This window comes from Clarias gariepinus, chromosome 9, assembly GCF_024256425.1.
Source record: "Clarias gariepinus isolate MV-2021 ecotype Netherlands chromosome 9, CGAR_prim_01v2, whole genome shotgun sequence".
Lineage (NCBI taxonomy): Eukaryota > Metazoa > Chordata > Actinopteri > Siluriformes > Clariidae > Clarias > Clarias gariepinus.
This window is the reverse complement of record NC_071108.1, coordinates 13,316,707-13,339,314: the sequence shown is the minus strand read 5'-3', so window position 1 is coordinate 13,339,314 and position 22,608 is coordinate 13,316,707. Positions and strand designations below refer to the sequence as shown.

The following is a 22,608-nucleotide window of genomic DNA, read 5'->3' as shown; positions in this document are numbered from 1 at the left end:
TCTATTAACCTGTACATGCCAAGAAAGTGCACTTGTGGTTCAATCAGTGCACAATATTTGCCACTGTATTTTTTTTTAAATGCACTGGTTTTCATTTCATCCTGTTTAAGCATTTTTAATTTGGTAACATTTTTGGGGCTTATGCCAAAACATTTAAATACACCACAAAAATAATGTTCATATCATTACCATAAATAACTAACTCATTATTGAGTGTTAACTTGCTCATTGAAACGGGTATAAAATTTGCAATCCTTTACCTGACCTTCACTGTAACAAAGTTGATCTAATGTTAAAATAGAAGAAAAAGAAGAATTAAGTGACTAGAAGGCTAAAATTAAAACCTGAAAAAAGGCCAAACAAAAAAATAACATCCTCGAGCAGAATAATGACAGGATGTGAAAACAAACAAGGAGTAGGAGCATCAAAGCCTTATTGAGATCAGCATACATGACTCAAGCCAAAGGACACAGTGAGTCACGACAGTGCATGTCTAGTACAAATCTTCAGCAGCAGGGTCAAAGGGAACGATGGTACATGCAATCCGGGTTTCCGCATTGCCATGATGTCCTGGCTGCAGTTGCACAGATGGCTTCAGGAGAAGAACAGTAATCGGCGTGACACAATAGTCGTGACATCAGGGTGAACTAGGATGAGCGGACATACAGACAAGCCTCAGCTGGTGAGCACAGGACGGGCCAGGGGGAGAAATGTCACCGTGTCAGAATTGGTGGGAACGTTGATGTAGGAGCCTGAGGCAAGATGAAATGTTAACGTGATTCCTGTGGACACGTTCCTGAATCAGGCTGATGAGGGCTATTAGGGTTAGGCTGATGAGGCAATGCAGCAAGCATGCATGCATGCATGCATGCATTATTTTTCAGTTTCTGTATAATAAAAAAAAAAATCATTAAGATCAGTTCCTGGCATTAAAACCCTTGGTTAACGCTTTGCCCACAGACAGTGCTCGGATTTCATTTTCACTCATTGTTAATGCTAACCATTTTAAAGCACGATCAATAAGACGAGTCACCATATGTGATGTAGCGAAGACAGGCTTCGCTCGTGACAAGGAAGCAGCAGCTACATATTTCTCTTGATATATAGTACATCTCCATGTGAGAGCTGTTTAATAAAACACATCCCATAATTTTCAGAGTTGAAAAGCACAGCATGTTGAAATGTCAGCACAGAAACAGGAAAACCAGGTTTTATTTCTTGAGACAATAGAGTCTTTGGTTGCCCTTTATGTTTTCTGCTCTAAACGATCACAAGAGCAATAATGCTGGAAGTATAAACACTAGGACACGAAGAAGCTCGCTTTTCTTGAAATAGAACGGCGTCGACGTAATCGATTATGTAAATCGTATAAATACAATGGATCTATCTGCATGCAATGTGTGAAGACTTAAAAGAGAAAAGATTCCCTAAACATGGGAAAGTCAAGCTTGTTTTTTTGGGGGGGAAAAAATTCAACCTTCACCATGCACTGAGACAATTCCTGATGAAAGATGATGTGGACGTGACGGGTCAGTCCAGCTATACATAGCACTGCTTCATTCTCGCATCAATAGCATGTTTATCAGCAGTTAGGGATGAGAGTCATCAGGGGAATTGTATTGTGTTGAATTGTGATTCCGTAAGTAACTATTTTAAAATGTTGAAATCTCCTGATTAGATATCTATATATACATTTTTCATATCCCAAAACAAATCTAAAACTGGACCAGTTTAGAGCACACCACCTGCAGGATTATAGAGGAATAGCAACATTTCCCACATTTAAATGCAAACATAGATAAATTACAAATCAATTAAAAATCTGTGTGGCGATACATGATTTGCAACACATAATCGCGACACATAAATGAATTGATTTCAACTCCTCATTAACGTTAACATTTCACCTTGCTGTGAACTTTCAACAAAATTTCTACATGTTTTTATGTAGTTAAATCCTTTCTTGGGCTTTTGGGCTACACTGTGAATTACTCCTTTGATGCTTGTCCTTTCCTCCTAGTGTTGCTTTTGCCAGGTTGTTCCAGTGTAATGACCTAAAAACATCCTCTTTGCTCCCTCCTGGACTAAAGCACAGCTGTGTGATCTCATCGATTAGGCAATTTAATCCATCTTTAGTTGGTAAATTCAATTAAACAAAAACAAATCAGTTTTTTTGTTCCATTTAGAATGGATTCTTGCTTTTTCAATTATAAAAAAAAAGCATATAATATACCAAAGCTTTAGCAGGAAATACAAACTGCTCATCTTCCACAAACACTCGCACTTTGTGAGCGTATCGCTTCTTCTTCTGTTGGAGTGATCGGTTGTTTATAAACGATTCGTTCTTTTTGAGTCTCTAGCGTGACCCATTAGAACGAGTAGTCTCGGAGTGATTCGTTCATTTTCTACTGGGCGCGCATGCGAGACGCATCGCAACACCTCAGTAGGTTATGTACAGGAAACAGAACTGACTAAATACCTTTGAGTCTGTCAGTCCGAATCGGTCGTTCTTTTGTCACGTGACTCCCACAGACGCTATGCAGTGCAGTACACAGGAAACAGAATTGAGCGGTTCTTCTAAACGAGCCTTCTAGTCCGAGTCATTTGTACTTTTGGATCTAATGCACTGCATAGCATCAATGGGAGTCACATGACAAAAGAATGAACGACTCGCACTAGAAGACTCGTGAGATGAACCGCTCAATTCTGTTTGTCGTGTAACGCACTGCATAGCGTCTATGGGAGTCACGTGACAAAAGAACGAATGATTCAGGCTAGTAGATATGAGTGGTGAGCTGCTCATTCTGTTTATCATAATATGTCCTTAGCTGCATTGTAACATTTTCAGTACTGGAACTACAGCCAAAATGTGTGTATGTAGATGTGTTGGGTGTCTGTTTATTGAAAATATAACTTTTTATTTAATTTCTGATCAAAAGAACGAAATTAACTAAACGACTCCGGGAAAAAAATTCAGCGTCACTTCCCGTCGCTATTCTGTCGAGTTTACGACCGATTGCTGCAAAGCTACAGAAGTCTCATGAACTAACAGTGCTCAGATTCCACGGCACCATAAAGTACATCAAGTCAGCCCTGAGGTTAAAATACACTACATTTCCATCCAGTCTGCTTTATTCAAGAAATAAAAAAAATAATAAAGATTTCAGTGTGGAATTCTGGTTTGATTTTTCAACCCCCCTCCCCCCCCCCCTCTCAAAAGTTAATCGACACGGCGAGGAATTTGGTTTTCCAGCCAGAGCCCTTAACAAGCCTGAGAATTAAGTGATGTACAGTATTCACACTGCAAGACAAAACTGACTCAGCTCCCTAAAAGATTCCAGAAGCTGGCCTGTGTATGGAATCCTGAGGCTGAAAATGATGACGATCAGAAACAGGAAATGGTTTGAGGACCACGGGAGGACATGATGAGTGGATAAACACTACCTTGTGGTCTGTCATGCTTCGTTCCAAGCAGTGGTCTTAGCTGGTGGGGGAGAAAGGGAGAGTTATCACCGTCCAGTACCATCTCGCTCACATGCACGCTACAAGTCAGACCGTGCCGACTTTAACTGAACAGCCAGCTGCGTCGCACCAACACAACTGCCTTTGAAATGGTCTTTGCTATCTAAAAGACGGTCATTTGTGCAATGAAACATAAGGCATGATTGAGAACGAGTTTGCAAATGAAAGCACAGCTGATAAATTAAGCAACCTCAAAATTGAGAAACTGCTGGCACGAGTAGAGTGCAGAGGAAAACCATGAATCAGAGATGAAACGGGAGCGTCGGATGTGTTTATAGTCATAGGGCATGTTTGGAAAGCATACACGTCTGCTGAGGCCATTCAACTGAGGACAACAAGGGCCATAAAACAAGGACAGTTTTGTGGTGATAAGAGCGTCACATCCTCCAACATGTACTCTAAGAACAAAGACGCGCTTTCTACATTCAGGAAAAGACAAAAAAAAAGTGCTTTTGTTCAAAAAAAAAAAAAAAAAAAAAGCTTAATTGAAGGTTTCCAGGGGTTACAAGACTCATCGTCATAAGCTGACATGTTACAGATTTTTATGCTGGTTGTTTTCTGCACAGCTGATATGCATACAGGCGAAATAATAATAATAAGAAAATTGTGTCTGTATGTCTGTATATCTATATGTCTGTCCAGATGATTTTATTTCAGCATTGCGCAAAACTGTCTGGGCAGAATTTAATGAAACTTTGCCAGTCCTTCAGTATTTGCCTTAAGTTAAATCTGCACCATCAATTAAATCAAAATGTTGAGTAGGCGGGAACTGTGCGAAACCGTGGTGTGAATTGAAGAAGTGATGTGGAACGCCACTATGAGATAAAACGCATATCCGAGGTGAGGGTGTGTAAAATATCGCACTGGGAGTGTTAGCCGCTCAAATCAAAATGTTGAGATAAAAATGTTAACAGTCATGCGCCAGATTTAATAATCTACTTTAAACAGAGTGTATTTGGCTGGCGATGAAGGAAGTAGTACAACTTAGTGTAAACGCGGTGGAAGATACTTAACCTTACAAAATGTTATTTCCTAGTGGGCTTTAACCTGAAATAATAATATCACTGATTACATTAAAGCTGATGAGCTTAAACACCTCTAGTATAAATACTATTACTACAATACACGTGGATCTCAGTATGCAGAGTATGGAGTTATCATCATCTCTCCCAGTGTTTCTGTACATGTTAAATGGGAGCATTTCTGCCTCTGATGTTCCTGGGATATAATCTAGATACCCTGCGACTCTGGCAGGATGGCGGATGGTGTGCCACGTGAGGGAACCTTCGCTGAAAATAAACTCGGCCGGGCTTGTTCTTTCCTAAATCTATTTGCTGACTAAAAACCTAAACTGTGATCAGTAATGAAATGTTCCATCTGATATACAGGGCAGCACAGAGCCTGAGCTCCTATGATAAACGGAAAAAAAGAGACAGTGTGGATATGCGAGTGCCATGGCGACGTCTATAATTACCGCATGGCAAAGTAAGAAGATTGCAGGAATATGCTCGGGCTGTGTTTTTAGCCCTATAAACGGTCGGGTTGGCAGTGCTTGCGGTCTTTAGCTTTAGCAGAGAGAGGCTGACCCCTTACACCATCTGTCCTGGAGCTGGTGAGGTCATGATTGCTGCAGAGCCAGAGCATGACGGAGACTAGCGTGGGTTCCTCGTCCTGAGGAGCGCGAGGGCGTGGAGTCGTGAGGAATTGAGGCACAGGGCAGCACAGGCACAGACTGATTTACTACAGTTAAATCATTTACCCACCTTAGGGACGGGGGGTGCATGGCAATCATCTTCCTGTGTAAAGATAGCGGAACGCGCTAGGAAAGACGGAGGACCACACAGTGAAGGAGCGGCGCATAGCTACGCCAGATCACACGTCACTGATAGTGGAGTCAGATTACTACGTCAGTTGTAAATGATTCCACCGGTCATTACAAAACCCACAAATTAATTTAACACCAAACGAAACACGCAGGTCTAAGAGTAGAAAACAATTTCTACATTTCTGGGCCATTATGTTAAGATGGCGCATGACCAAGATCAACATTAACGGTAATATGAGTGAACGCTAATGTGGAAATGCAGCGTTGAACACACTCGGGTGCGGCCGGTTTCACAATGAGCTTTAGGCTAAATGCCAGAGTTACATGGTTTACACAGAGAGCGTTAGTGCTCCACTTCTCCACCTGCGGCTCTGGTGACCAGCCGAGTTATTTCAAGGTTTATACATAATCCTGGCTCTAACTGAAAGCTCTCCATTGGGATCTTGGGTGTCACTGGGACGACTGGTTAGGGGATCACCTGTTTGTACACATCAGTCCGTACACGCGTACAGGCGCATAGATGTAACATCTAATACCAAACAAGGGTCAATCTATCCTGCCGACCTTCTGCTCCACACTCCAGCACAGCAGGGGGCAGTATTGCACCAAACCACCAATTAACTCATAAGAAAACGCAGGCGTACTTTTCTACAATATGTGTAATTGTGGAAGATGGAAGTGGTTTGTACTTTCTGATAAATCTATTGTACTTTTAAGGGATTCGTCAAAAAAAAAAAAAGGGTTAATCGATTTTGACAGAACTGACCGCTTGATTCAACCATCAATTAAATTTTCAGGGGTAATCCCCTTTAGTGAGTTTAGGACTGGACCAAGACCTCAAAGCCTGAATTACTTTAACAGACTCTCCTACTCATCACTGTATACGATGTATATGACCATCGGATTCAAATGCAAATGTGGGGGTTTTACATCATGTCTTGCTAAATTCCCACTTGACTGCTGGCTGCTCCATCGTATCATTATGTCTCAGAGCAGAACAGCCTGTAACAGCAACAAGCAATTTTAAAAAAAAACAAAATTCTAAAATCAAGATCAATTCGTCCTTAGAACCTTGGTCTAATGCCGCAAGATAAAATCTGGAGCGATGAGCATGCTGTCAGAGCAGTGGGAATAAGAAAGCTGGTTTGTGTGCATGGACTCATGAATTTTTGTTAGTGGTAAAGCAAAAGGAGGAAAAATAAATAAATCCAACTCACTCACGCACTCTCATTTTATTTCCAGAAGCATGTCTGATTTCATCCTGTGTCATACATTGCACCTTCTGAATTTCATATAAATGATAACTTCTGGGATGTTGCTGACTTTTCAAGAGAGACTAAAGCCAGAGTCAGAGTCTAAAGTCGGACATCCTCTCTGAAAGCAGTATACAGCACGCTAATATTCAAACTCCACTCATCATCTCGAGCATCGAGTCACTTCACTTCAAATCCGGCGTCTCATTCTGAAATTCTGAGCCACGTCCGACTCATCCTTCTCCCGCTTCTCCTCAGGGACTTTCCAAATGACTCTTCTAACTAATACGTGCTATTTAAACAGGGATTAACGCAGGTATGTGTTTGGCTTCAATGTTAATCATTACACCAAGATGGAAATATTAGTCAAACATACTAAGTGACTAAGCGAATGCCCCACGGTGCTCACAGCATCCCGCACAGATGACTCCGGGCTAGAGTCATGGGTTGCATTTACAGATCCTGCTCTGTGAGGAGAAAGAAATGGAGGGGCTCCAAACATCCGCGATCAATTAGGGCTCTGGCATGCGGGCCGAGGCAGGGACAGGCTTCCTTCCTCGCTTGCTTCGTAGCTCGCTGGAGACATGGCCATGAGGAGGGAACTCCAATCGGATTTCTCAAGAACAACATTTCCCTTGACAGATCCCAGTAAGGAAAACTGAACTTCAACCTAATCTTGATATTACTTTAACAATGATTTTTATTGCTAGCCAGAGGAATTAAAGGGCAAATCTATGACTTGATTTTCCATGATGAAAATCTGCTAACTGTTAATTTTATTCCAGGCATAATGAACACCCAATCACATCATCCGTATGAACATGTTTGCACCAGGACATTAAGTGGATAAGTAATGAAGTACATGCTTAGCCTTAATTGCTATTCTTTAAGAGACGTGGTACCACACAGTAGGTAGCCAGCGAAGCAGCTCTGATTATCACCTTCCCCGCTAAGTCTGTGTGACTCATTCAAACAGCGAGGGCTACTTTTTTCCAGATGAGAAAGCAAGACTAAAAAAGAAAATGAACATGGTTTGGTTTTTGTCTTGTGTGAAGACAGTCCGTCATTATCACCCGTCATATAAATTTATTCCTACTTGCTAATCCTAAGGATTTTACAAGGAACAAAGCTTCTACTGACTCTGCCCACCGCTCTGAGCTGCCTGCAGATCATGATTTGGACTTTCCTTGGTAAAAGCAGTCACTAAAAGTGGCTCCGGATTGGTGCAACAGAAAAGCATCCATTGTGTTCTGAAGAGTCTGAATCCCCAGACGTTTGTGCCTGGGAGTTCTGGAGAGCTAAATGGGCCGCGCTCAGTGGGTGAGAGGGATAGAAATCATTCTCCTGTCGATCAGAGAGATCCGCGTCGATCGTAGGCGTCTGTGAGCTCAAGTATGCGCAAGAGGGCAGATACTGCTTTCCTCCGAGTGTGTTGCGCCATTGGTCTTTGTTTCCATACCCTTCAGTAGAATGTATTGTGGTATAAACTGGTACCAAATTATGCTGCCTGGTGAAAGAGCTAACCGAGTTTCGAATTTGCAACCTTACAATAATAAGCTGGGCGCACTAACCATTAGGTCGCTACGCCACTCTCACCGTGATCTAAGCATTACTGTATACTGTATATACATTCCAATCATAAAACCTTACACTGATCAGCCAGAACAATAAAATTAAGCCCACTATTGTTCCTGTTGTGCTACCAGAGCAGACCTAGTCCCTCGGCACAAGACTCTACAAGACCAGTATGTCTGGCACCAGAAATTTAATGGCAGATCCTTTGGATGCTATAGGTTGTGGGGTGTGGCCTTGATGGATCAGACTTGTTTGTCCACTGCATTCCATGGTTTGCTTGGCAAGTTTGGAAGCCGAGTCAACAACCTCGACAACTCTTTACCTGCTAAGCCCCAAACGTGGCAGGCTGTGATGCACTGAGTGTTCTGGTGCCGTTCTATCATGTCCAGCATTAGTTTTGAATATATCGGTTTGTGAATTTTGTGCTACATTAGCGAACCAGCCATTGCTTCTTCCACAGACGTAGATAAGCCTTGGGTGCATCGATTATATAAATAATAATCAACGTTATTCAGTTTGTTTGTCGGTCATTACATTACTGTGTATACACGGTGCATCTTAAAAAAATATGTGACCCCCGTTTTTTATTTTAAAAGCAATATTGTGTGCATGCGTTATACGTCTTTCACTAGACGCCAACGCGGTCATGCTAAATGTCATGCCTCCTCTGAGCCCTGAAAGACGCACGCTGCTTAAAAGCACACACTGAGATGGCTTATCACGGAATTTGTGGTTTTAGTGTGAATGACTGAATGCAAGTGAAGTTTAGGGGTCATCTTATCAGGTTTTAAAGCGTGATTTCTGTGGGGAAAAAGTCACCATGTGTTGCAAACTTGCTAGCAGAGCAATACACAACATTTCGGTTATATTCACAGCATAAAGACTCAAAAGAAAAAAAGAAAAATAAAACAAGGCGAGTAGTTTTATTTCCAGCAGCTGATCGTTGTTTTATAAAGCCATTTTTAAAGTGGAACTCATCAGGGACCATCTGATATGATATCACGATATCAACACCAATTCACTATTACACTTTATTAAAATTTTCTTATGTTGTATAAAAAGGCTATGTATTATGTTATAAAGTAAGACGAATACATTTATAGCCTAACCTCCACCATCTGAGTTATTACTAGTGATCTCTTGTATTTCAAATGTACGTGCAAAAAGATGTCCTTCTGCAGAGTAGGAATGAAATCAGCTCTAGCGAGTACTACTTGATGGAGAACATTCTTAAAAGTAAAGAAAGAGCTAATGCAGAGTAGGATCATGTGTTTTTTCTTACATTTTTTTATGTGAAAAAGTTTTTTGTTAAATCTCTGGAATGGCTCTTTCAAGGAGAATATGTATTAACTCAGTGGGGCGTAGCTGCCATGTGCTGCGCTCATTCCTGCCTGCATGTCGTTTTTAAATTTTTTTATTATTATTCCATTAAGCTCTTTGTGTTTACGCTTTTACCGTAGCAATGGCATTACAATGCACCAAAATTCAATATTACACAAACATTCCGAGTCCTTTTTTTCCGTGACTAATGTGGGAACTAGTTGCACTAATATTCCTTAAACAGTGACATAAGAGCAGTCTGAATGAGAAAATTGCTGCGTGAAAATTGCTGTGCTTGTTTTTTTTTTCCCCCACTCAGGTAGCGCGGGAACAACAGGCTGTGTGCTATCCCCCCCACCACCACCCCCGAGAGGGGCTTCATTTGGAAATCATTAGCGAGGCCAAGGAGTTGAACAATCTTGCTGATTTAGGAACATCTGGAGAGGTTCTAGCAGAAGGACACTGCTGCTGTAACTCTTCTCTGATGGCCGTTTAATTAACAGCAGTTTGCGCCGTTAGACGGCCTCTTGGTGTCGGCTTGGAGAGCTGGGAAAGCAGGGGGCCGGGACAACTAACCCCCCCCCTTCCTGTACTGATTTAACCTCTGTTTAAAGGGACCGGGGACTAGAAAGCAACCTCTCCCATTACATCCTGAAACTCAGATGTGGTATGCACGTGGTGCGGCACAAGCAACACAGCGACGGCATGGAATACAAAATCCCTGTTATGTTGTGTGGGGCAGATTTATAATCAATAACAGAACATGGGTTACATTTTACAGCAACAGTGCAAGCTTTCAAATCAGGTAAAATGGGTGGTGGTGTAAGAGTGTAGGAGTAAAAATGTTTGGGTTTTAACAAACAGATGTAACATACTTCATTAATTTAGCAGGGTAAACAGAAACATGATGGCCAAAAGTATGTGGACACCGGTGAGCTGTATCCACCAAGCTAAAAGCATGCAAGCTTTTTTTTTTCTGTTACATGCAAAGATTTTACGCCAGATGGGATTCTTGCAGCAACCCACCCATTCCTTCAGGCTTGAGAATGGCACTGAAGATCTGCATCTCCATCTCCAGTAACTGGGTATTTCGTATGGGTATAGTGTTAAAGGCCTTGCAAAAGAGTCCAACAGTGGCAAAGCAGTAGTGGTGGGGCTTGGAACACTGACCCTCCATTCAGGAACCCAGAGCCTCAGCTGCCCTAGTGTTTGTTGCATAATAATTTACCGCCACTGGAACCAAAAAATGCAAACCTGTTCCAGGATAACGATACTGGGGGTCAATAAAGACATGATTTGCCAATGTGGAAAAGTGGAAGAACCCAGACTAACACCTTTGGAATGAACTGGAATGCGGACTGCACCAGGACCCCTCACCCATTACCAATATATGACACTTGTGGCTGAATGACCGCAAATCCCCAAGGCTGCGTTCAAGAATCCGGCATAAAGCCTCTGGAAGCTGTAACAGCAGAAATTTGGGGACAAACTCTGGAATGACGTGCCTAAGAAGCACATGTGATCGCAATGGTTATGCGTCCACAAAGCTTTCTGCCATACAGTTTACATATGTGGATTTCCTCAGCCAATCCATCAACCACCAGTTCTTAGGGCTTCACTCCTCTTGTTCCTGACGTTTAAATAACAATGTAATAAATAAAAAGTGTTGTTATGCATTTGCGGTGTGATGTGTGCACCATGCTGCTAAAAACTAAAAAAAAAAAAAAATGCCTTTATTGTGATTTAGAATTAAAATAAATACGTCTTGAACAACAGAACACAAATTGCTTGCGTGCTCATTTTTAACGAACGGTTCCAAAACAGCGGGGCGCTTCCACATGCAGCCAGGTAACACTTTAAGGCCAGGCTATAAAATATACCAGGCTTACAAAAGCACAGAGCCTAGACAACCTCATAGAAAGAGACAAGCATTTAAACCAAAAAAACAGCATAAAAGAAATAATATGCATTGTAGAGAGAAGGCCTGGAGACCAACAGGCCACTACATCTTACACACAACTACATCTAAAATGTTAATATGCAGGTCACGAAGAGACGCTCGAACTTTCTCATGCTTGTAAGGTTACCAGACCGAGACAAAAAACTAAAAAACTAAACGTAAAACTGCCTCTGAGACGGATAAATGAGCATTCCTCGATGCATTCTGTGCATTTGGAGAAAATAATCACCAAATGCTTCTGGCAATATTTCCACTGGCTGTAAACAAAGCTGTGCATGTCATCTGGACAAAGGTGAAGCAGGGAAAAAAAAAAAAAAAAAAAATGTGCAGTCCGGCTCTCCGTGTTTTTTCTCTCTCTCTCTCTCTCTCTCTGTAAACAGGGCTGAGTGATCCGTCAGGGCTGTTGAGGGGCCCTGTAAATGTGTACGGGGGGAGTCTGAGAACAATGAACTCCGTTACCCCTCTACACACATCTCCAGCCAATTCCCAAAGAGCCCGAGCGCCTGAGCGCAGCCTGAATTCATTTTCCTATTCCTCAGAGGAGGACCATGCAAAAGCGAATGCTTAGGTCTTAAGCTGATGAATTATTAAAGAGATGATGATAATAATAATAAATAAATAAAAAAAAGATTCCCTGGCTACAAGACATCCTGGAAGGTATCAGAGTCAGTCCTGTGATAGCATCCGCTGTTTTTTTTTTCTTCTTTTCTTGCGAGTTACACAACACGCTGCCGCCCACACAGGTTTCTTATGAATTCCCATAAGGATTTTATGTGAAGAAAAAAAAAAAAGCTGTCCTTGTGGCTGAAGGTTTTAGTTGCTGCATGGTATCTTTTTGCCACATTTTCCTACACCAGCAGACCCTACGGTAAAGGACGATCTGTAAAATACATCAAGGACCGGGTTATTGATACCAAACTATATACAAGTAACAAAAATAAAACTTTATCGGTTGTCTGCTTACTGACCTCCTTCTCATCTTGGTATTGTTCTCTCTCGATATTCCATTATAAGAATTATTTGAACCGTGAAAGCAGTTTAAAGAAGGCCGTACGTTCATGACTCGGAACCCGCTGCAGTCACTCCCATGAACATTCACTGAGTGGAACGCCTGATCGTTCAAATCGACGGATAACTTTCCCAAGAGGTCCTTTTGTCAGTGGGCACATTTCAAGAACACCACTTGCACCACTTGCACATTACAGAAACTCATGTCAAGTGATTTCCACATGTTTGGGCCATTAAAGGAGTTCCCGGGAGGCCAGCGTTTCAGACATGAAGCATGCAGTTCGATCATGGCCGTGGCATACTGAGAGAACTTTCTACCTTGGTGGTATCCAAGCATTAGTGAAACCCTGTGATAAGAGCATTGTATAGAGATTATATAGGGAAAATAAATGTATAATATAAATAAAATAAACAAATTAACAATTATAAAATATGGTTAATATTAAATAGTCAATGATAATATATTTTTTGTTATATTCCAGACAGAGTAAAACCCTGATTGAGAAAAACTTTGAGAACATTTTCAGGACAGAGAACTTTCTTGGAAGTAAACCATGATTAGTTTTGCATTAAGACAGTTAAATTAAAAGACTGGACTGGGAGTGACCCTTTATAGCTGCACAAGTGACGCGATAACTGGAACAATCACGTTTTGTAGACGCTTCATTAAATGCTTAATTTTTCCATGACATCCACTTATCCTTAGGCTTAAATAATTATCTGATCTTGTGTAACTATAATCACGATGACATTCATTAATAAATTATTGTAATTAAAAAATTGTTATTACAAGAAATAAAGAGTGCTCAAGTCAAGCCGTGATTTATAGAATAACAATACAGTTTCAGAGTCAAAACTACTTTTATTTCTCCAAATAACCCTCTGCAACATTAATGTACTTATGTTTCACCGGTGCTTGGAAACCATCATGGTAAAAAGCTTGATCAGTATTGACACACTGGCCTCCCAGGAGCTCCTGTACTGGCCTTAAATATGTGAAAACTGTTTGGAATGAGGTCAGGACTGTATGAGGGATGTGGAAATAACTGCCATTTAAAGTCCTGTAATGTGCAAGTGGTGCGCATGAAATTTAATTTTCAGTTTTAATTTTATACAACAGCAGCATCGAATTAACTTAATATAATAAAATTTATATTATTCCACTTCTTCTTATGTCATTATGTCTACACTAACAAGTAATGCATGGATCTACAAATTTGACACTTTCTTTTCAAGTGTTAATTGTTTATACTGTATTAAGTTGTTAATAAAAAAAAAAAATAATAATAATAATAATAACAATAATAATAAACCCTGGCAAATTATACGTGATGTAAAAAGAAATAAAACACATGCTGTTATGAAAAGAATAAACTTCAGGCTGTTGAGAGTAACTCCGCTTGCTATCACACCATGCCGTCTTTCAGTGTTTTCCTTTCCCAGCATGCATCACATCACATTTTATTCCTCGAAATGAATCATAAATTTGTTTAGATTTTCTAAATTGTGTCTAGAGTAATAATGCTTTCGATCCGATTCGAAACCAAACGTCTTGCATGTGGCTCTCCGCAGACGAGAGCGCGGACGGCTACGGCGCATTAAAGCCGCGTGGCCTCCCACAGCACAACCGCCACTAATATTTATCCAATTAGTACATCGTTTTTAACTCTACATTTCTGTCTATGTAAACTTTGACATCTAAACTGAATAAATCTCTGTTGTGCGATTCAGCCACACATTCACGCCCAGCTGCTAGCCTTTTACAGAGTGCCAGCGAGCGATGCAGACAGCCAAGACAGAAGATTATGAACTACAAAAGCTCTGCTTGTGAAGCGCCTCAGTGTGGAACTGAGACACAACAGCGAGCGCTTGTGTTTGACAGAGACAAGACTCTCAGTATGAGAAGCTGGAACGCCATAAACACTTCAATGCTGGCGACGAGGAGTGCCCTGACCCGAAACAAAAGTAGTCGCTTTTCAAAAAAAAGGCCAAAACTACAGTTAACGTCCCTGCTAGAAGACGTAGTGCTGCTCCGAACGTGACATCGATGTGGAATTCCAGAAGAAATAAAATAGCTGGGTGGATCATTTACTGCATGAGGAAAGGCATACTGAAGAGAAAAACGCTTTTGTGAAACCACCTGCATTGAGTGGAATGAAAGCAGGTCAGCAACAACAGGTGAAAGAAAAGTGGTTCGAGCAATACAGGCATGCACGATTCTGTTGTATGTAATCAAAGAATAACTAGGGCTCAAACAAGCTGGTTCCTGACTTGTGTTTCCCAGGATAGTTTGTATGTGTGTGTGTGTGTTAACTTGGCAGTACTTCTAGACTTGGCACACATCACACTTGGTAAATCACCTGCTTAGAATACAGGCACTGGAGATTACGTCTCCTGTTCAACCTGGGCGCTTAAACAAAGCCAACGTGGGTGCTTCAAAAAGACGGATAGACGAGGACAGAGATTCCAATCAGTACTTCAAACATTCTGATAGATAGAAACAGAAAATCTGTGCATCATGGGTATACTGTGGAGTGGATTTGATTTTTGAAGATTATGATTTTCAATTTGAATCGATTCAATAACACTAAAGTTGAACTACTGTCTGTATTTTTTCGAGACGCTGTATTTCACAGGTTTTGAAGTATGAAAAATGATAAGGAGTATCTAATAAGCATTGAATTGCTGTGTGAATTATGTTGTTGATACACTGCTCATACAAAGCGATAAACCGTTTTCCCCTGCCATCCTCTGCTGCACACTGAACCACTATAAATTCAAATGAACAAGTGATACTCTCCCAAAATGCAAGTATTTGCTAAAGATGCAATCAATAGTGGTTTATTTTAAAGTAATTCATTAATGTTAGATCATCTAATTTTTTCCTAATTTGGCCTAAGTAAGGTCATAAGCATGAATCGATTCTGAATTGAAAACTGAACAATTGATTAAATTTATAATCGGCCAACAAAAGATTGATTTAATTGCATTTTATATCAATCTATCGGTCCATCTATCTATAGACAGAAAGACGGACAGACACATGTTTACTAACATACTGGCACAACCCTGCGTTAATTCTCCATCAATAACACCTTCATATTTCCCAGGCCTATTATAAACACATTTTATTTGGTGTATGTGCAACTTTAGAGAGGAAGGAAAGAAGGAAGTGAGACTGAAGATGATTGCTAACTGAAGGCAGCGCAAAGTTCACCTACACTTATGGCAAGAGTTTAGATACCCAAATGAACACAATGCAGTACGCACTAATAATACAACATGATCAGGGTGACTGGATTAGATGCCCGTTCTAGCAGATGGCCCGGTGGTGCAGCAGGAAGCTCGTGGGCTTGATCCTGACCCGACTGTTTGTGTGGGGCCTGGGTTTGCTCTGGGTTCTCCAGTTTCCCTTATAATACAAGATGTGAATGTATGTGTTTGTAAATGGTGGTCTGGGAAGGACTGATTCCCCATCCAAAACTTGTGCTCCATTACCTTGTGATGGGTCGTTTATGAACGATTTCTTCTTTTTAAATGAGTCTTTGATGTGACTTAGAAGAACGCGTGGTTTCAGAGAGTGATAAGTTCATTTTCTACTGGGACAGGAAACAGAAATGACTAGTTACCATTGAGTCTTCTAGTCCGAATTGATCGTTCTTATGTGTCTCTTATAAACACTATGCAGTGCAGTACACAGGAAACAGAATTGAGCGGTTCTTCTCAAGAAGTCTTCTAGTCCGAGACATTCATTCTTTTGTCAAGTGACTCCCATAGACGCTATGCAGTGCGATAGATTCAAAAGAACGAACGACTCGGATCAGAAGATATGAGAGGTGAGCTACTCATTCTGTTAATTATAATATTATGTCTTTAGCTACATTGTAATATTTTTATTACTCGAACTTTAGCCAAAATTCGTCTATGTAGATGTGAATAAAAAAATAAAAAAAAAGTTTATTCTGATAAACAAGATTCAAAGAACCGAGTCACTAAAATGATCCTAACTTCCCATCACTACTATCATTCAGTGGTCATGGGACTGGCTCTGGATCCACTAAGACTAAGAATATAGTGTTTTTCAATCTGCCATACAAAGATACTCTATGACCATAATACCAATAATATGGAAGAATATCAGGAGTGGTTCTACGCTTGCTCATAGAAAAATACATATGCAGTTGTTGTTATTGTGAAGTCATGCCCTTGCTATTTTAAAACAAAACAGAGTGTACTTACTGCCTGAATACACTATTAATTGTTTATCATCTCATACATGTCATGTAAGTGAACCAAAATCTTTTCTCGCACTGCATTTCTTTAAACAGGTGTAACCGGTCAGGTCTATGCCAGAGGAAACCTTTCAGACTAATCAGGCCTGCCTCGCTACACCAGCACCACTCACTCAAGGCCTCAACTGTTTGACCTCATTTTACTCCTTGCACAGGTTTATGGTGAAGTACGGATTATTACGGCAGATACCTGCTTCTTGGAAACGACACAAGTTACAAGGCAGTAAATAAAAACACATGACCGAAGATCATCTAGGAGTTATGCACAACGCCGACCTTGCTGTTCGCATACGTCCTTTGCGATTGTCTAGAATGACGATGTCCTTTTCCTGACTGTAACTGATCGACTGATTGTGTTTTTTCATCACTTCTTTGTTCTGTATGATTTGATGGAGCTTAGGCGCGTTTCCCCTTCACGGCTCCAGGAGACCCCTGGGAGAACACAGACACTCTGACTCCTGAACTCAGCGCCTGCAGGATTACACACTCTCTAAACTAGGCATTAAACCCATCTGCGCACACAGCTTCTGATCATTAATAACAACGACGGATGTGTCTCTGTAACTCCCCCACAGGGCAAAAAAAAAAAAGAAAAGAAAAGAAAAAGCCACAATGTCTCCTGCTAGACCTTTTCTAAAAATCTGCATTGATTTCCTAAACTCGCTCTGGACAAACATTTTACTCTCCAAGTTCTTGTGTCCTTTATGGCATGTGAGAAAACAGTGCATTTAAAAGGATGTTAAGTCTCAAGTTTACACAGATGTATTTATTATTAGAAACAATAGCAAGTATAAAGTCACAAAGATGCAGCTAAAACTCAAAGCTGTTGAAATATCAAAACCAAAGTCGAATCCTAGTTTACAAAATGTCCTTAAACTGTGAACTTAGTGCATCGCAAATATGCAGTAAATACAGGCAGCATGGGATCTTAAACCTGCAGGGTTAGTGGTTCAAATATGGCTTTTGTGTGCACAGAGTCGGCATGTTCTTCCTGTGCTTGGTGGGTTTCCTCTGGGTATTCCGGTTTCCCCACACAGCCCAAAGACAAGCGCTGCAGGTTGATTAGTGTCGCCTGTAGTGTGTGATTGGTTGTGTGTATCTGTGTGTGCATGCTGGATTTTGGTTGGCAAAAGTCTCCCACCAAGGTGTAGTGTCTGTAACTTTTTTTTAATTCAATGATCTTAATCTTCGTTCAGATGAAACTTGGCCTATTTAGATTTCACATGACATAAGATAAAGCTAAAAAAGTGTATCAATCAAAAATTTTAAATCATTACGTTATTGCAACATGAATTTGTCATGGTTACAGACACTACAGGTTTTTTTTGGGGGGGGGGGGGGAATCCTTAATTTTGCTTGGAAGCATACTTTCGCTAAAACTGCATTGACTGACTAAGTAAGTAGTAGACTGAGTAACTAATAAGTAGTCGCACAAAAAAGTGTTTTAACCAGGATAATGTGACCAAAGATGTCTCGATGTGTAAATACGTGCCGTTTCAGAGGACAGACACAGTCACACTGGGGTCGGATGAAATTCACGTGTAATTATGAATGTGAACCGTCATGATATGCAAATCCCATCTAGCCCCAAAAAAATTGGATTGAACAATGTGGCTTGTGTTGGGAACATCGCCTTCGTACACATTTGTGTTTAGTGCTTTAAATATCATTATCTGTATTCAGATTTAAATCCAAGATGGGAGCAGTCTAAACCTGATATACACACTGATCAGCCGTGACATTATGACCACCTGTTTAATATTGAGTCGGTCCCACAAACCGTGCAATCGGAAGCCCCCTTAAAAACCACAGAGGTTGAAATGCCATAGTGGTTTCAACAGTTTCTCAACCTCATCTACATCACTCGAGTCCATGACTAAAGTGGCCGTAATTCCACATACACGGTTATTACATATGTTTACAGTTGCCTGGTATAGTTTAAAACAAATGTAGTTAATAACATTGTTGTGACCGCATTCAAAGGCAAAGTTATATTCATTCAACAATTAATATGACCAAGAACTGACTGCACCATGGTTCCTAAATGTAGCCAAATCAGTGTTAATGATTAGCAGGAGGGAGTGAGACAGAGACGTATAGATTTGGGAGTGAAACTGAAGCTTGCACTATACTCCCCCCCCCCCCCCCCAACATATTGCTTGGCTAGGCATGTAATGCAGTATTCGCACAACTGGCAACTAGATCTACTGGATTTTAGAGAAACTAGAGAACAAAATGTCCTGATCCTGAATAACGTCATGGAGTCAGCAACTCGAGATTCGGTTTTCCCGTGGTTTATGAGGATTACACAAAAGACTATCAGGCACGAGCTGTTTCATGGGCCGAGTACTTTCACCCACATCGTGCACAAAACCAGGATAAACAAACGCACAAAAGCTTCGAGGTGAACCAGTTTCACTTTAGCCAATCTCTGACGTGCAGGTGACGAGGCAAAAGGTTGCCCATATCTCCACACTACGCTGTTTTGCAATTTTCTCTATCCCTGACAGGATAGCGGCGTTTAATGAAAAGGAGGGTGAGGAGTTCAAGCAGCACAATAAAAAACTATGACCCAGGGCTGTGCGAGCAACAACTAAGGCAAGTGTAATGAATGATTTAAATATAGAATCAATATCTGAGGCTCCATGTATCGCCTTCAGTTTATGCTTCTGGATAAATATCTAAAGCTCTAACAAAGCATTGCATTAATTTTTTTTTTAAGAAAAAGTTCCTTTAAAAAAAATTTAAATAAATCTTGAACCTTTAACCCAACCAAAAACATCTGGTGGCGTTGACAACAAACATCAGAATGGAAAATGATCTCAGTGCCTTTAACCATCATAGGCTTGTTCATGCCAGACAGGGTAGTTTGAGGATTTTCACTCGCTGTACAAGCCGACAGGAAGTCTTCAGGAACTCGGTAGATTCTTTACAGAATCGCTCTCGTTCTTAAGATGTTTTGTGCTCTTCTTCAGGGCTGATCATAAAACAACACATCTGTAATTAAAGAAAATACCTAGCAACTGCCTACATCATTAATCAGCGCAATCTAGACTAGAAGATTATGCAAGCTTCAGGTTACAGGCCTAGTTCTTTCTGTCCCTCAACCTGTGTTTACATTTTTGACACTATCAGATCTCTAGCTGCTCCATATGAGCTTCGTGTTGTCCTTAGTGATTCCTTTTTCGCCACTGATCACAATGGCACTAAATCACCAGCGAGGAAATGACACTATGTGCTCCAAGACCTCCAGACTCGGCTCAGGACCAAAGTCTTCTCTTATGATAAGCGAATTCTGGTGACGACAGTGAAATCAGCCTTAACCCTTTAAAAGCTTTACACTGGTCAAGTCATGTGGAAAGTAACAAATCACAACTTTTACTCAATATCAAGCTCAAACACCATCATAAACTGGGTGTAGTGGAGAGCTTTTTTTTTTAAATTATTTTGTGCGGAAAGCTGGTTACGTGTCCTGTCCCTTGTCCTCTCCCTTGACCCGTCCTGTCCCTTATTCTATCTACTGCCCTGTCATTTGTCCTGCTCAGTCCCTTGGCCTACCCTGTCATTTGCCCCATCATTTATTTTGACCCGGCCCCTGTCTCATCCTCTGAATCTTATCATCAGGTCCTTTTTTTCTGTCCCATGCCCCATGCCCTGTCCTTCGCCCCGGCCCCTGTTCAATCATTTACATTGCCCTGACCCCTGCCGATCCCATCCTCTGATCCTTACCCTGTTCCTTGTCTTGATCTTTTCCCTGCCCCCGTTCCATCCTTTCCTCTGTCTCTTGCCATAATCTTTTCCCTGCCCCCTGTCCCAGCCTTTCCTCTGTCTCTTGTCATGATATTTTCCCTGCCCCCTGTCCCATCCTTTCCTCTGTCTCCTGTCTCATCCATGGCTCATGTCATGTCCTTTGCTCTGTCCCTTGTCCAGCCCATTCCCCATCATATCCTTTACTTTTCCCTGATGCCTGCCCCAACCCCAGGATCCTTATCCTGTCCGCCGTCCCATTCTTCGCTCAGTCTCTTATCTCGTCCATGGCTCGGGTTTAGGGAGTCATGTTTTAGGACCCCGCAGCCAACACCCCTTTCTTCAGCTGGGACCTCGTCCTCAGACTTCATTGTCCTTATTTCTAAACTGAGGACGAGACTATTAAGAAATTTTGATCCAACAGGACTGTTTTTGTTACAAGGAGGAGAGAGAAGAAAGAAACACACACACACACACACACACACCTGAAAGCTAAAACCATGACACAACCCAGGCCTTATGTGGGTTTAAGGCGTGTTTAAACACTTAACCTGAAAAGTAAACAGAAGGAAAAGACTAAAGAAGTCTAAAGCGGAAGACGGGAATCTGCGGTGAGATCGAGCCGGTGGCTGTGTGTCGAGGCTGAGACAGAGACAGAGCTGAGACAGAGACAGAGCTGCAGAAGGCCAGACAGAGATCTGACTGATGAATAGTTCTGACCGGATCCGCATTGTTTCAGCAAACGGCACCCAGCAACACCGACTGCCAGAGCGGCACAGGGCGGCGCAGGGCCGCGTCGGAATTAGGTGCAAGAAGAAATAAAATAAAATAAAAAAACACACACATGATAAAATGATGGAGACAAAAACTAAATGTGTTTAAGAGCGATAAAATCTGTTTCTGCTCTGCTTCAGTCGGGAAAAAACAGGGTGTGAAAACCGGATTGAGGAATACACTGGGCAGTCTGAGACAGGCTTCAAGTGTGTGTGTGTGTGTGTGTGTGTACGAGACAAACATGCAAACAATAAACAACCCAGGTAACATCGCGTCCTATTAATGGCGCTGGAGACAAACCCGGCGGAGACCGCACCGTCTCGAGCCTCAATTAAAACAATAACGCGACGCCACACAAAAGAGCCGAAGAGCTGAAATGTCTTACCCAAAGATCCGTTCCCCAACTCATCTCTCTGTCTCTGCGGTAAGACACACTCACACTCACACTGTCCACTTAAAGGGCTTGTAGTTCCGAACTCCGAGCCACGCGAGACGCTTCGCCGCAGCCGCGGTGGAACCGAGAGCGCGTGAAGCCAGGAACAGTGCACGACTACTAACCGCTCTCGTTTCTCCACACGCACGCGCACACACACGCATGCAGAGACTCGGTAACGATATTAAGATCCTGGTGAGAAAAGAAGAGGGGGGGGGGGGGGGGCTCACAATGCCCGAACGTTAGCTCAATGCTACACTCTACCGGTCACGGTTTGGAACAACAAGTCCGAGTTTGTGCTATGACGTCACCGGTAAAGTTTAAAATTTAGGTTGCCAGATCATCACGTGTTCACGCACAAGGACGGAATGCAATCAATCACGGCTTGTTTTGTCGGTGGTTCTGTTAATTAAAGTACTTTTATGCAAATAATTTAGAGGATCTTATGTTTTTAATGGATTTTATCAGCCATAACATTAAGACCAGCTGCCTAATATTGATTAAGTAGGTCCATCCTTTAGCCACCATAACAGCTACCATAACAGTACCCACTAATAACCTTTTAGGGCCAAAAGTACTATGACATCAGCTCTATTACCTCATAGTGTGTGGATGAGGTAATAGTACTATGACATCAGCTCTATTACCTCATAGTGTGTGGATGAGGTAATAGGGCTGATGTCAAATTACCTCATAGTGTGTCCATGATGCATGAAGAGCCCGCTTTAAAATTATTAGCCACTTATGCTGAAAAGTGGCTAATAATTTCCTGGATGACATCATAGTGTGATGCTTTTTTCCAGCATCTAGGGACTTTTGGAGATCTTAAAATATTATATTTAGAATAGACACTTATTCTAAAATTGTCATAATGGTATTGATATATCTCCTTTAAATGC

At 41.4% G+C, this 22,608-nt stretch overlaps 1 protein-coding gene across 2 annotated transcripts in view; it reads right to left on the bottom strand.

The window, feature by feature from the left end:
* fnbp1l (formin binding protein 1-like) overlaps positions 1-21,876 on the bottom strand; it is a 54,584-nt gene extending 32,708 nt beyond the window's left edge. For both annotated transcript variants that reach the window (XM_053503921.1, XM_053503922.1), the window contains exon 1: positions 21,662-21,876. In XM_053503921.1, coding sequence (XP_053359896.1) covers positions 21,662-21,685 — 24 coding nt within the window. In that variant the 5' untranslated portion in view covers positions 21,686-21,876. The remainder of the gene's footprint in view (positions 1-21,661) is intronic.
* Positions 21,877-22,608: the final 732 nt, after the last annotated feature.